The sequence below is a fragment of the Sinocyclocheilus grahami genome, unplaced genomic scaffold, assembly GCF_001515645.1.
Source record: "Sinocyclocheilus grahami isolate Dianchi unplaced genomic scaffold, SAMN03320097.WGS_v1.1 scaffold154.1, whole genome shotgun sequence".
NCBI lineage: Eukaryota > Metazoa > Chordata > Actinopteri > Cypriniformes > Cyprinidae > Sinocyclocheilus > Sinocyclocheilus grahami.
Window position 1 is genome coordinate 66,649 of NW_015505333.1, and position 13,869 is coordinate 80,517.

Here is a 13,869-nt window from a genome sequence, read left to right on the forward strand (position 1 = left end):
TGGAAGGGAAGTCGGTAGGGAAGCATGACCTGGTCATCAGGCTCCTTAGGGGGGCGAGAAGGTTAAATCCTCTCCGGCCTTCCTCTATACCCTCTTGGGACCTGTCTCTAGTGCTCAGAGCACTACAGCAGGGCCCATTTGACCCTTTGCAGTCAGTTGAGCTGAGGTTTCTATCAATGAAAACTCTGCTCTTGCTTGCTCCATCAAGAGGGTAGGGGACCTGCACGCATTATTTTGGTCGAAGATTCATGCATAGAGTTTGGACAGGCTGACTCCCAGGTAATCCTGAGTCCCCGGTTTCCAGTACTCCCTTCAGGGATCAGGTGTTGAGCCTGCAAGCGCTGCCCCCGGAGGAGGCAGACCCTGCCCTAGCTTTGCTTTGTCCCGTCCGAGCCTTGAGATGGTACATAGTCCGAACACAAAGCTTTAAGACCTCAGACCACCTCTTTGTCTGTTACGGAGGCCGGCAGAAGGGGAATGCCGTCTCTAAGCAGAGGATGGCCCACTGGATAGTGGATGCCATCAACCTGGCTTATCAGGCACAGGTTGTGCCCTGCCCGCTCAGGTTGCGAGCTCACTCTACTAGAGGTGTGCATTCTCCTGGGCGCTGGCTCTCTCGAAGCGAGATCCCAATTCGTCGGTCACAACGTGACGTCTCCGTTCCATCCTTCGGGGGGAGTTACACAACTGAAATCATTCATGTACTCTCAACTCAAAGGAATTAAGTAAAGTGGTTGAAAAGAATTGTGTTTGATTAACTTAATTTACTTGAGTAAATTGAACAAGCATCAAATGTTATTTTTGGTCTACTTCATTGAAACTTTCTTTCAAAATGAAAATATTGAGTTTTCCAAAACGCAACTGTTTCAAGTCAGTTTAACACAATGCGATGAAAACCTAATACAATGGTGTTAAATGAAAATTCTTTTTTTAAATAAACTGAACAGTATCGTAAAATCATGTTTTTGAGTGACCCTCACACAAAACTTTCTCTCAAACAAAAAGATCATTCTGTATGATTTATAAGCTTGTTTCCTCATGGGGACCAAAGATTGAATCCAATGGAATACAAGGACCACACAATACACGCACGCACACGCACATACACACACACACACACACACACACACACACAAAACCCCGGCCTTATACATATAACCTATAACTCATTAACACTTGAATACAAAATCACATCTTCACCACACTTAGTCAACGCATCTCATATATGACTGAAATATATGACTTTAAATCTCAACATATTGTCTGTCTGATTATTTTGGCATTCTCTCATTTACTGAGCAACACACGTGACCTAGCCCATGTGTGGCTAATACGCTCAATTACACATACAGTGCTAGCAAAGCAACATAAGGTACAGCGATATGAAATAACTTCAGTTAATTTGTCTAATAAATCTAATGTACTGTACAACTTTTTACAACTTATGTCCTACAACTTTTTTATTTTATGTTTGTCCATTTGGTAATTGATCCTTACTATTCCTAATTAGGCTTATTATTTACCATCTTAGGCTCATTTTGAGTGCAAGGTATGTGCTTTCTGTAAATGTAATTGTTTAGTTGATTTATTTATTGTTATAAATTCATATTGTGGTGTACTTTCAAAGGTTTCACACACTTTAAGAAATGTGTCAATACGCTCAAGGGCTTTGATATTCAGTTTTTCAGTGTCTAATAAGCATTACATAACACAGCATAAAATTACAACATACAAATTTTAATTATATATTTCTCTCTCTCTCTCTCTCTTTCTTTTAAACACATCATAATTATATGGAGCCCTGCATATGATATGGGAAAAATATAGCTATATATATTGTGGCGAAAGAATTCAAACTATGAATTTGTTTCCTTGTTCCCTGGAATGCAAAGACATGTTCTGTGCAAACAGCCCTTAAAAAGGGTTTTCTTATATTCTCAAATATTTATTAAACAGTTTGTGCAGCAAACTTACTTTTATGTGAAAATCTCCACTGTCTCTTGGATTCTGAAGCTTTTCTGAACGAATGTTTACTTTTTACATTTAAATACTTAGTATTTAGTTTTTAGTGTTCTGAAGTAATAGAAAGATACAATTAAATGGACACTTTTTTTTTACTGAAACATATGTTTGGGATACTTTAACTGAGTAAGATTTTTACACACCACATATTTGAACTTAGTATAAGTGTAATGCTTTAGAGTAATTCTCTTAATTAACAATTACATAATTACTTAACAGGCATAACGATATTTAAACTTTTGGTTTTACTGGATTTCAGTGTAAGCCACACCGATTTGGTTTTATTCAGTAATGCTGATGTTTATGAAAAAATCTACATCATTTTATCATCATAATATTACCAGTTATTACAACTATGTGATGTTTCTTGGAAAGATAATGTAATGCAGACATAATATTATAGCACTTGGGTTGACACAAAATCATAAGTCAAGCATAATCACAAATTTTTATTTCAAGAAAGAACAAGAGGATTTCTGTTGTTGAGTTCTACCAATGAAACCAGTTGTTTGTGTCCATTCAGTCATGGAAACAGCAATCTGATCCATTGTCAATGCATAACAAGAAACTAATTAGATTTATTTTCAGTTCGTATTGTCGTTGAGGAGATGAACTTTCATAAAGCCAGAGATGATGATGAGATGGCCAATCTCATCTGGAACGACTCTGCTGTGCAACATGAGAAAATCGCTGAGCTCAGGAACTATCAGGTATTGTGATTTTCCTTTCAGTTAAAAAAATAAGTAAGTAAAAGCCAACATGTTGCTAAAGTCTACTTTTATTTTCCATGGCTTTAAGAGCTCATTGACCATTACCATGGCTTATACTAATTTTCCTAAAACCCTTCACAGGAATTTGCAATTTAATCAACTGAAGTCATCTAATGTACTGTATATATAATAACTTTCATGGCTAAAGTACAGTGCAGTAGTAAACCATCAATTGAGGCCACCTGAGATCAGCAAATTGGTCAGGAACAGATTTGAAACAAAGTCCTTTCAAGGGACGTCAGTTCAATTACTGGCTATCATAGTGTGTAATGATCTATAACAAAATAGAGAGAGTTTGTGATAACGAAGCAAATATTTACTTTATACAATAAAATTTTCTTGTTAGAAATTCAATCAGTTGTTCAAAAACATACATGCACACACAAACTGACCACCAAATGCAGCTTTCAGATGCCATTTTTTTAGCTCAACTGTCATAGAATCGAATGCACAGGATGGTGAGATCATAGACGGAAGAATGCATGTATGCTTCTATCAAAAATTGATTGGATGTAGGTATCTCAGTAGACAGGATGTGTCATGATCAATGAATTCAGACGAGCATTGTTGGCTTCTTACCTCCATATGATGCCTGCTGATGCAGGATTTTTCATCTTTGAACAGAGGCTGTTTTTCAATAACATGTCAAACCAAGAAAAAAAAACTTAAACCAGGCAAAAAACTATTTTAAAAGCCCATCCTATGCACGTTTGTTGTAGAGTTTTTTTTGTTGTTGTCGTTAGAGGCATCGTCTCCCATTCCAGTTGTCCAGCTTTTCCACTCTTCCAAACTTCCATTTGTGTCTGGTCTGTGTAGCTTTCCACACCACAAAAGCATCTCACCCAGAACGTTATAGTGTTGGACTGGGTCTGTAGATGCCAAACTCTCTGTTTATCTATTAATATCAGATTCAAAGCTGCAAGAAGTTAAAGCACTTTGACGTTAGCATGTTGCATGCAGCACATCACTCTAATGTTTTATCCTTCTCTGTGAAGGATATACACCATGCTGTCTTAAAATTGTGCTAAAACAAGGTCTCTTAGGAGACAGCTTAGTGTTTGAATTGACACAAATACCAAATAATAACACACATTCAAACAAACAATGTTACATAACATACACGACAAACACTTACTACCTTTCAGAAAGTTTCTAGGTTAATTTTTCTCTGCCAACGATACATTTTTTACCTCTTAGTGTGTCATGATTTCCATATAAGCTATATAAAGGCTGGCTTTTGGATTAAGCTAAAACAACCTCAAATTAATAGATTGCCCGAAAATTCTGTTATAATTTACTCACCCTCAATAAACCACTGGAGTTATTTAAACCACTCAAGTTACACGTTCAGTATCAATACCAGATATTTCAATATGAATGTTCTTCAGATTTTCTGCTTTTATTTTATTTTTGCATTTACATTCAGTATGACATAAAAGATTTGAAACGTTGTGTTAGGGCTTGCTTTCATAAAGCAACTCTGCATGTCTGTCTAATATTCCCTGTCACATATCACAGGATTACATTCGAAAAGAAAAATGCCCCAAACATTTGGCTTAGATGCTCTGCTTCATATAACACTTTTCATAAAGTTGTGTTTTGTTACTTTATTTTTGGAAAAGCATGTTTTTTTTTCTTTCACACTTACTAAAATGTTTGTTCCACAGTTTTTTTTTCTTGCTTTCCTGTGATTGGCTCGGCTGCCAAGCTACAGGTCATATGAGTCAAATTAATGGCCCTGTTCAGCCTCATTTACTCAAAGAATACAGAAAAACGCTCCACCCCTCCCTTCCTCTTTGCATTCAAAGCAATTCATTCATCTGTCAGTACCTACAACTACATGGGCTCTGATGCAGAACCAATTACCTTGGCCCTTAGAGTCAAAATTGATCGTCTTTTTTTGTTTTAAATTAAAAACAATGTGGGGAACTAAATAGGGGTTAAGAAAGGTCTGACAACCACCTTTTGTTTTGAGTCTGTAATTGGACATAAATGTCAAAATATTATAGTCTCAGTTCAAGACTTGGGCTCTAATATTGTGTTTTTCCTCTCAAAGGTGAATAACCAAGTGCCCTCTAACAGTGTGATTATTTTCCTCAGAGGATAAACCATTTCCCAGGAATGGGTGAGATCTGTCGGAAAGACTGCTTGGGAAGAAACATGTCCAAGTGAGTTCAAAAACATGATACCATATCAAATACATGACTGATTACAGCTGCCCTCCAGCCAAGAAAAGTTGACTTTAACTCTTTTTTAAATTTTTTAAAATTTATTTTTATTGTAATATCCTCTTTCTTTCCTTAGAATGATTAAAAGTCAGCCTCAGGAATATAGCTTCATCCCCAAAACCTGGATCTTCCCAGCCGAGTGCACGCAGTTCCAGAACTATGTAAAGGAGCTGAAACGAAAACGCAAGCAGAAAACGTTCATTGTTAAGCCTGCAAATGGGGCCATGGGCCATGGGTAAGTTACAGCAGACTGGAAATTTTGCATCCTGTATGAGTGTGTTGTTCTGGAATATTTCTTAAAATGTAGATTATTTGTAATTTTCCCATGGGCAGCATACTGCTACAAAAGTGGCAAAAATTTCCCAGTAAAATTTTGCTATTTGAAAAGTTTCTATTTCTGACAGACCAGAAGTCATTCATTTATAATTGAAAGTAGTACAGGAGTTGCATGGAGTTCCAACCTTCTGTGTATTTGGATCCGATTTGAGCTTTGGTTGCATTGAAATATTTGAACTTTTGCAGTTAGACTGTATGGGATCGCCCAACTAGTTGTGACATATTCAAATCAAAACAATGACCATGAGGTGAGAATTAACAATATTTTTCCACTAAAACATTATTATATAATCTATTTTTGTTAAATTTTTGGTTATGGATAATTATGTCTGACTCTGAAATAATTGTTTATAATTGAATAAGCGGAGGGTAATGGCAAATTCCCTTTAGTACAAGTAATTTAACTCGTCGGCCATCTTTGAAACGCCTCTCGGGCATCCAAGTGCAGCTCCTAACTCATTGAATGGGGAAACATTAAATGCTCCAAATCTGGTCACCAAGCTTGCGATTAAATTTCGTATTTGAAATCACCAATGAAATCTGACAACAACTGTCTCATAAATGTTGTTTCTTTTGCTCAGATAGCATTAAAAAGCTTATTTTTCAGGCTAGACTAGCCAGTCCTAGACTAGCCAGCCACTAAAGTCCTAGACTAGCCAGCCAGTCCTAGACTAGCCAGCCACTAAAGTGCGCATGTGCAGTCCTAAGCGCGTGCGTCTGAGAATGCTGACTGTTTCTATAGCAATGAGTTTCTATAGACAACTGTAGCTGCAGTGATGCGATGACGACCGATCGGCGATTGGCTCTTTTGTTGAGAAGGCGGGACTATTCCACCATACTCCGCCACTTTCTCCCATTCATAAGTAGTTGTAGTGCACTGTCTTTATATGTTTAGTATGTCTTGTTAATGGTCACTTCATGACCAATTTGAAAGTTCAGTACGACTGCTTTTAGGGGTGAATTGTGACAATCATCACAAATAGTTAAAGTTAAGAATAAGCTAGTTCCGGTTTGTTGAATTAGAGTTGGTGCTAAACTGAAAAGGACAGCAGCCCTCCAAGGCCACGAATGGACACCCCTGGGTTAGGGTTAGGGCAGTGATTGGTTGATAGGAGTATCATTCCATGTCCCACTTATGTATATAAATAATATTGTGCCACTGCAGTAACCCTAATAATAACCCAAACACCAACCCTTTATTTTAATACCTGAACCTTATTCTTAAGCCGAAAGTGTACAGCAGCAGATGGGGCAATAGATTTATTTATGACTGTCTTCTATCCGTTCGTAAATTAATAGTTCTATGGTCATACGCTACAGCAAGCCGGTACTTATTAAAATGAGAAGTCATCAAAGGTTGAGTTATCGTGCCGCATTTAACAAGTGAAAGAATATTGTCTGCTAGGCTGGAGATTAAATTTGAAAAAGCGTAGCGTGACGCAGGAAATTAAGTTATATCTTCATATGTAATTTATTTTTCAGGCCGAAAACTAAATGAATATTGTTTGTGTTTAAGCAGAGGCTTGTTAAAAACTGTGGAGGGCTAAAAGACGATATCCCCACTGGTGCCAAATTAAACAGTCAGCCAAAGTGGGTTTTGATTACCTGCCATCAGCCCTCATCAATCATGCCATGCAATTCAAACAACCCCATTATCCTCTACAACATCACACAACACAAGCTACTGGACGCTAAACACACACCTGAGCCAGCGGACGCCAAGTGCAGGGCTAGAGACTGTGTGGCAATACTGTGGAGATAAGGAAGATTGTCCGGTGTGTTGCTTTTGGCTGAACACCAAATTCAAGTACACTGAACTCCCTTTACAATAGCTGAAGCAATTAATATTTCATTTGTAATTATAAATAAAATTTTTATATATTAAACAAAACACCTTTTTACTGATAAGCAGCGATAGATATGGCATTTCTTATTGAAAATAATGCATTTGAAGTGTAATAAATCCTGGAAACTCCTCAAGAGCCACTTATTATTATGCTAGTAGAAATGAGACTCAATCACGGTAAATCATTTTTAATTGTTTTAATTGAGCGACTCAGTGTTACATGGGTCTTTTTGTGGCCCTTTTTCTTATTTGGCCATTTTCTGCAGCTTTGTTCTTGTACTAAGCAAACAACCGTAAATGAGTTAAATGTATCACAAGTCACAAGAGAATCTTTCGTAACACCACAATTCTTGAGAACGTTCAGCTGTGTTTTAATAGTGCTGAACCTCTGCATCTAATTACAGCACGAGCAAGCAGACAAATTATTTTGCAATATTTATCAGCTGACGTAGCTAACAAATGAACTGTGATGATCGAGCCCTCCTTCAGCAGCTTGTGGTCTTTGGAATGTTGATGTCTCAGGTAAACGCTGAGGCCACATGCAAACCGGACGAAGAGAAACATGCAACCAATTAAGTTAATGCGGACCAATGGCTGTATATTTTACCATCAAAGCTGGTTTTTCTAAGGCCCCTTTGTTTGTTAAACATCCAAACTTCACTTTTTTATGTGTTTGGTACTGGTGAACGCATCGTTATCTGTATACTAGAGCAGCCAAGAGCTGGAGATCTGTTCAAGCTCAAAACCAAAGGAAATAAATGATGGCAGGGCTTGAAACAGACCAAGACGTCTGGTCCTATTAACCTGGGTCTAGTCAGGGTCCAGGGACCAGCGATAGAGACAGCACCTTAATAAACTCACTCTCTCTGACACACTTCAGAGGTTTGGATTTTTAACTAACAATAAAATATGCTGGATGTGCGCTGAATCTTATCCATTTTCCCCCAGGATATCTCTGATTCGGAATTGTGAAAAGCTCCCGGTGCAGGAACACTTCATTGTGCAGGAATACTTAGACAAGCCCTTCCTCATGGAGGGTTACAAGTTTGACCTGAGATTCTACATTCTTGTTACTTCCTGTGATCCGCTACGTGTCTTCCTCTACAACGATGGCCTGGTGCGAATGGGTACAGAGAAATACCACATGCCAAACGAGTCAAACCTGGTAAGTTGGTATATGATGTCAATCATGTAAGTGACGTGAAAATTTCATTCTATGTCGTAAATGGACTTACAGTCAAAATTAACTCACTTCCAATAATGGGCAGAATCCTCCACTTTATAAAACTGTCATGGAGACACTTTTCATAATCCAATCAGTTCCTGATGGATACAAGCAATTGCAAATGCTGTTTTTTATACTGACTTTAACGCTCTCACACATAATTGAGATAATAGGCATTAGTCAGAGTAAACATCATATGTAATTGTGATGAATATGAGTGTATTGCTGCTGTTGTTACATAGTAAATTGTTACACAAGTTGCAAAGTATGCATAGAAGATATCATGTAAATTCAACCATATGCAAAACGATTAATATACAAGCTAAATCACACTGTAAATTGTATGTAAAACAATTCTTGTATAAACTGTTGCATTATAAATCTTTGTAAAACCATTCATAGGTAAACTGTCACATAGTAAATATTCGTAAAACCATTCTTTGGTATTTGTAAATGGTTGTGTTAGGAATATGGACTGTCTGTGTGTGTTTTGCTCACCATGTGCTCCCATTGACCTAGTTTTCCCTCGTGTGTGACATGCCCATATTTGGTTTTTCCTGTTCCTGTTCCCATTGTGTTTCATTGATTCCAGGTGTGTCTCGTCATCCCCTCGTTTAGTTGATTACTTAAGCTCTGTTCTGTTTGCTTTGTCCGGTGTCTAATGTCTTCTGGTTCCCTATGTTTGTGCTACGTGTATTCCTTTGGATTATCATTAAAGACTGGTATTTGAGTTTATTCCTACGTTTCCTCGTCTCCTCGTTCCTCGCTCCACACCATAGCAGCAAGTCTGACAGAACACCAGACCTACAAAAAGTTTATTTGCGTTGTTCCCCTCCATTAATTTTTTGCGTTTTTACAGTGTTTTGTTTTCTGGTTTCCCTGTGGATTCCCTCGCCGCAAAGTTTACCTCCCTTGCCCGCAAGGACCTTCCCCTTTTGGAGTATGCGGTTGAGTTCAGCCAGCTCGCCGTGTTAACGGCGTTTGCCGGCGCTGCACTGAACTCACTGTTCTGGGTCGGGGCTAACTACTACTGCCCCGTCGACCTCCCAGACACCACCAGACTGAGCTGGAGGGAGACAATCATCTGGTGTCTGGAGAGTGTCTACCTCCGATCTAGAACACAGCCAGACCTAGTGCCCAGCCCACCATCTCCCGGCATGCCAGAGCCCACCGTTGACGGAGAGTCCAAGCCCATTGCGACCGACGAGCCATCACCTAGAAGTGCGACAGAGCTGAGGATCGCCACAGAGCCAGAGCCTCATGGATCGTCAGACCAGTTGCGAGGGAGAAAGCTGTGGACAGTAAGAGCGCGGAGAGGAGCTGCACCGTGGCTGAGGGTGAGCAAATTGTGGATCTGGGACTGTGTAACTATGAATCTGGTTCCTGAATGCCCGGAGGCGCACAAATGCTCGCCCACCCGCCTGCTCCTGCCTCCTCCACCGCTGTCATCTGGCAGCCCCTCTGCTCGCTCTCAGCTCACCATCAGTGCGGTGCGAGCTCTGCCATCCTCCATCACCACCGTGGCTGGAGAATCCCTTGCCTCCGCCTCCAGCCTCTGAGACCCAGACTCCGCCTCGGCCTGTCGACCCAGCGGCTCCACCATGGCTCCTAGCTCCCTCCTCTCCGCCGTGGAGACTAATGACTAATGTCTTCTGGTTCCCTATGTTTGTGCTATGTGTATTCCTTTGGATTATCATTAAAGACTGGTATTTGAGTTTATTCCTACGTCTCCTCATCTCCTCGTTCCTCGCTCCATGCCGTAGCAGCAAGAGTGACAGGTTGCATTGTACACCATCTGTAAAACCATTTTTAACGTAATCTGTTGTAAATCTTTCTTCCGTAAAATGTTGCATTGTAAATCTTCATAAACCCATTGTTGTGTAAAATGTCAAATTACATGTATTCATAAAATATTCTTATGCAGATGTTTGCGTTGTAAACTATCTGTTATGTTGACCATAAATGTGACCATTTATATAATAATGGATGTACGCTCTTATGGACCTTAATTTTTTTCCCCTCAGAACCAGCTGTACATGCACTTGACCAACTACTCCGTAAACAAACACAACGAGAACTTTGAGCGAGATGAAACGGTGGACAAAGGCAGCAAGCGCTCTATTGGTTGGTTCACAGAGTTCCTTCGAACCAACGATTACGACGTGGCCAAATTCTGGGGCGATGTATCAGTGAGTTGTTTTTCATTTTTATTGCTTAGTCTCTTCAATTATCATTATGTAATTGGAAATTTTAGCTACTCGCGCCATGAGCAATGTGTATCTTTTAATCTAAGGCTGCATGATACGATGGAAATGTGATGTACAACACAAACCTGTTTGATAACATGACGCAATGAAAGATTATGTAATTGGAAATTTTAGCTACTCGCGCCATGAGCAATGTGTGCCAAGTTAATAGAAGTTCTACAAAAATTTTGAACTTTTAAAAATGTGTCTGCATGCTTGTCTTTATGCATATGATGTAATTGGTTCACACCCATATCAGAAGACACTGCACACTAGAGCCCGACCGATATGGGATTTTTGGGGCCGATACCAATATTAGGGAGTAAAAAAAAAGGCGGATACCGATATATCGGCCGATATTCTTTGTGTATATTATAGTACAGTACCAGTCAAAAGTTTGGACACTTTCCCATTCGTGTGTCCAAACATTTGACTGGTACTATATATAGAATACAGTATATACTGTACATAAACACCTATAATCCAGCGCCTCTTTATTGGCTCACAAGCTGTCCTTATTTATTAAAGAAATTTATCAGATGTCAGAAGATTCTACTAATAACTTATGTTATATTCTCATTTATGTGTCAGAACAGATATGCTTGAACATTTTCAGTTTAGCTGAGGACAAACGCACACACAAACACACGCACATGATTCTTTCTGTTCTCTGTGGGGGATGCGTGCTGGGATCTAACCTGCTTCTCCGGAACTGCACGTTTGGGGTCTACGGGACACTCAGCAAACGTCCCGCTGGTTATCTGCCCCTCATACCTCAACACAGCCTCTGTTTAATCATGCAGGGAGACCGCCGGCCTGCCAGACCTCTGATAAGAGAGTACAGCAGCTGATATAGGCCGTCTGTTCCTGTCTTCCTAAGATCTGCCCCTGTCTTCCTGTAGCGTGCTGTCAGTCTTTGACCTATCATGTCTCTTCAGGGAGCTGGGATGTTAATGAGTCCCTCATATGGGCTGTTTGCACATGCAATGAGATTTCACGAGCATATCCTCACCGAGAGTTAACACAATGTCATGCACTTCTTGTGATTCAAGCAATTCAGTTCACAACGTTCACTTTTGAATGTACTGATTGGAGTTGTTTAAATTAGTTGTGTCTTATATAACAAATGTGTGTTTTGTGCTTGTGTTTGCAGGAGCTGGTGGTAAAGACCCTGATAGTGGCTGAGCCACATGTGCTCCATGCCTACCGAATGTGCCGCCCGGGCCAGCCACCAGGGAGCGCCAGCGTCTGCTTTGAAGTGCTGGGTTTTGACATAATCCTTGACCGCAAGCTCAAGCCCTGGCTGCTAGAGGTCAGTTTTCACCCTCTCTTCTCAATCAGTCCACTTCTTCATCCGCCCCACTTGTGCTGATGTACAGTTCACATTTGAGTGTCCTCACTTGTAGGAAGCAATGATGGAGGATAGATCTTATGTTAATAGCGGTATATTGGGAAATCCAGTATTCATGAAGTAGCATTTACATGCAGTAGGCAGGCTGTATGCACTATTCATATATATATTTTCTCATCATATTTTGGTCAACGGTGTGTTTTAATTCAAATTTTTGTTGACAAAATAAAAAAACAGCTCAGATACTGATAGACCTTAGTCAAGTCAAGTCAAGTCACCTTTATTTATATAGCGCTTTTAACAATACAGATTGTGTCAAAGCAACTGAACAGCATTAATTAGGAAAATAGTGTCAATAATGCAAAGTGACAATAGTAAACACTCATTTTTCAGTTAAAGACAGTTCATCATTGAATTCAGTGATGTCAACATCCAGCTCAGTTTAAATAATATCTTTGCAATTATGTCAACGATATCGCCGGAAATGAAGTGTCCCCAACTAAGCAAGCCAGAGGCAACAGCGGCAAGGAACCAAAACTCCATCGGTGACAGAATGGAGAAAAAACCTTGGGAGAACCTCACCTGCACTCAAAGGTAGACACACATCCGCCATTAAAGCAAGTAACAGTGAGTAAAACAATGGTAATGTGTGTGAATAGAGTATTAGTGTAAGCGAGATTAGCGGCAACCACGCTGGCGATGCTAGCGGGCTATATGCTAATAGCGGACTCGGAAGTCAAAAATAGAACTAGTGCTAACAAGGCGCTCTGATTGTTTTTGGTGTAGAATACGATAGGGGATATATTCACACGTTATAGAACTGAAAAAGGATGGTGTATAAAATTGATTTTAAGATAAAAAATGGGACGACAAAGAATTAACTTGACGGAGCTCAAACTCAAACCACACGGCAGCAACAAACAGGAAGTGAAGTATAAAGTAGAATTAGTGTTTTGTAATTAGTGCAATACCCTTAGTCAGGGTATTGCAATATTTAATTTTTGACAGGAATGAAAATGAGGCTGTGAGGAATATAATAACTTCAATGGATTGTATGGTTGTTTAACAAAATACTGATTGTTCGGTTACAACTTCAGTAACAACTTTCCGAAAAAAGTTAAATAAAAAATCAGTAGACAAAAACTTCATAAAACAGTTTTGAATGTTGTGAGTGGTGAAAATGATGTGATCTAGGACCTTTATACAGTCCTTGCCATTATAAAGACTGAAAGTCTATCCCTCACAGCCTCATTTTCATCCTTGTTAAATTCAGTATGGCATCTAACCCGATTAAGGACTTTTGTGTTTTTTATAATATTAAAATGGTTACATTTCTAAACGACTTTATAGCAATAAAGAAAGTTAACAATGGATATTTCCTCTCAGATCTTAAATTTTTTTTTTTCTATTCAAATTTTGTTGACAAAATCTAAAACTTTTTGGTACACGACAAGCTACTCATGATTCTAACTGTGATACTAACTGTCTTTTGTATAATATAGTGCTGTAAAACAATTAATCGCATCCAAAATAAAAGTTTTTGTTTACATAATATATGTATGTGTACTGTGTATATTTATTATGTATATATAAATACACACACATGCATGTACAGTATATATTTCAGAAAAATGTTTATATATTAAATATATTTATTTATAATATAAATTATATGAATATAAATATAGACATGTAAATACATGTAAATATTTTCAAAATATATACTGTATGTGTGTGTGTGTGTGTATTTATATATACATAATAAATATACACAAAACACATTTTTTTGCAAACAAAAACTTTTATTTTGGATTCGATTTATCGCGATTAATCGTTTGACAGCAC

At 38.8% G+C, this 13,869-nt stretch overlaps 1 protein-coding gene across 1 annotated transcript in view; it reads left to right on the forward strand.

Annotated features, from left to right (window-relative positions):
- The window catches only part of ttll7 (tubulin tyrosine ligase-like family, member 7), a 105,893-nt gene that overhangs the window by 21,762 nt on the left and 70,262 nt on the right, over nucleotides 1-13,869 (forward strand). The window contains exons 4-9 of the mRNA XM_016282099.1: nucleotides 2,611-2,732; nucleotides 4,893-4,960; nucleotides 5,097-5,255; nucleotides 8,151-8,367; nucleotides 10,452-10,616; nucleotides 11,827-11,985. Of these exons, the coding sequence (XP_016137585.1) occupies nucleotides 2,611-2,732; nucleotides 4,893-4,960; nucleotides 5,097-5,255; nucleotides 8,151-8,367; nucleotides 10,452-10,616; nucleotides 11,827-11,985 (890 nt within the window). The remainder of the gene's footprint in view (nucleotides 1-2,610; nucleotides 2,733-4,892; nucleotides 4,961-5,096; nucleotides 5,256-8,150; nucleotides 8,368-10,451; nucleotides 10,617-11,826; nucleotides 11,986-13,869) is intronic.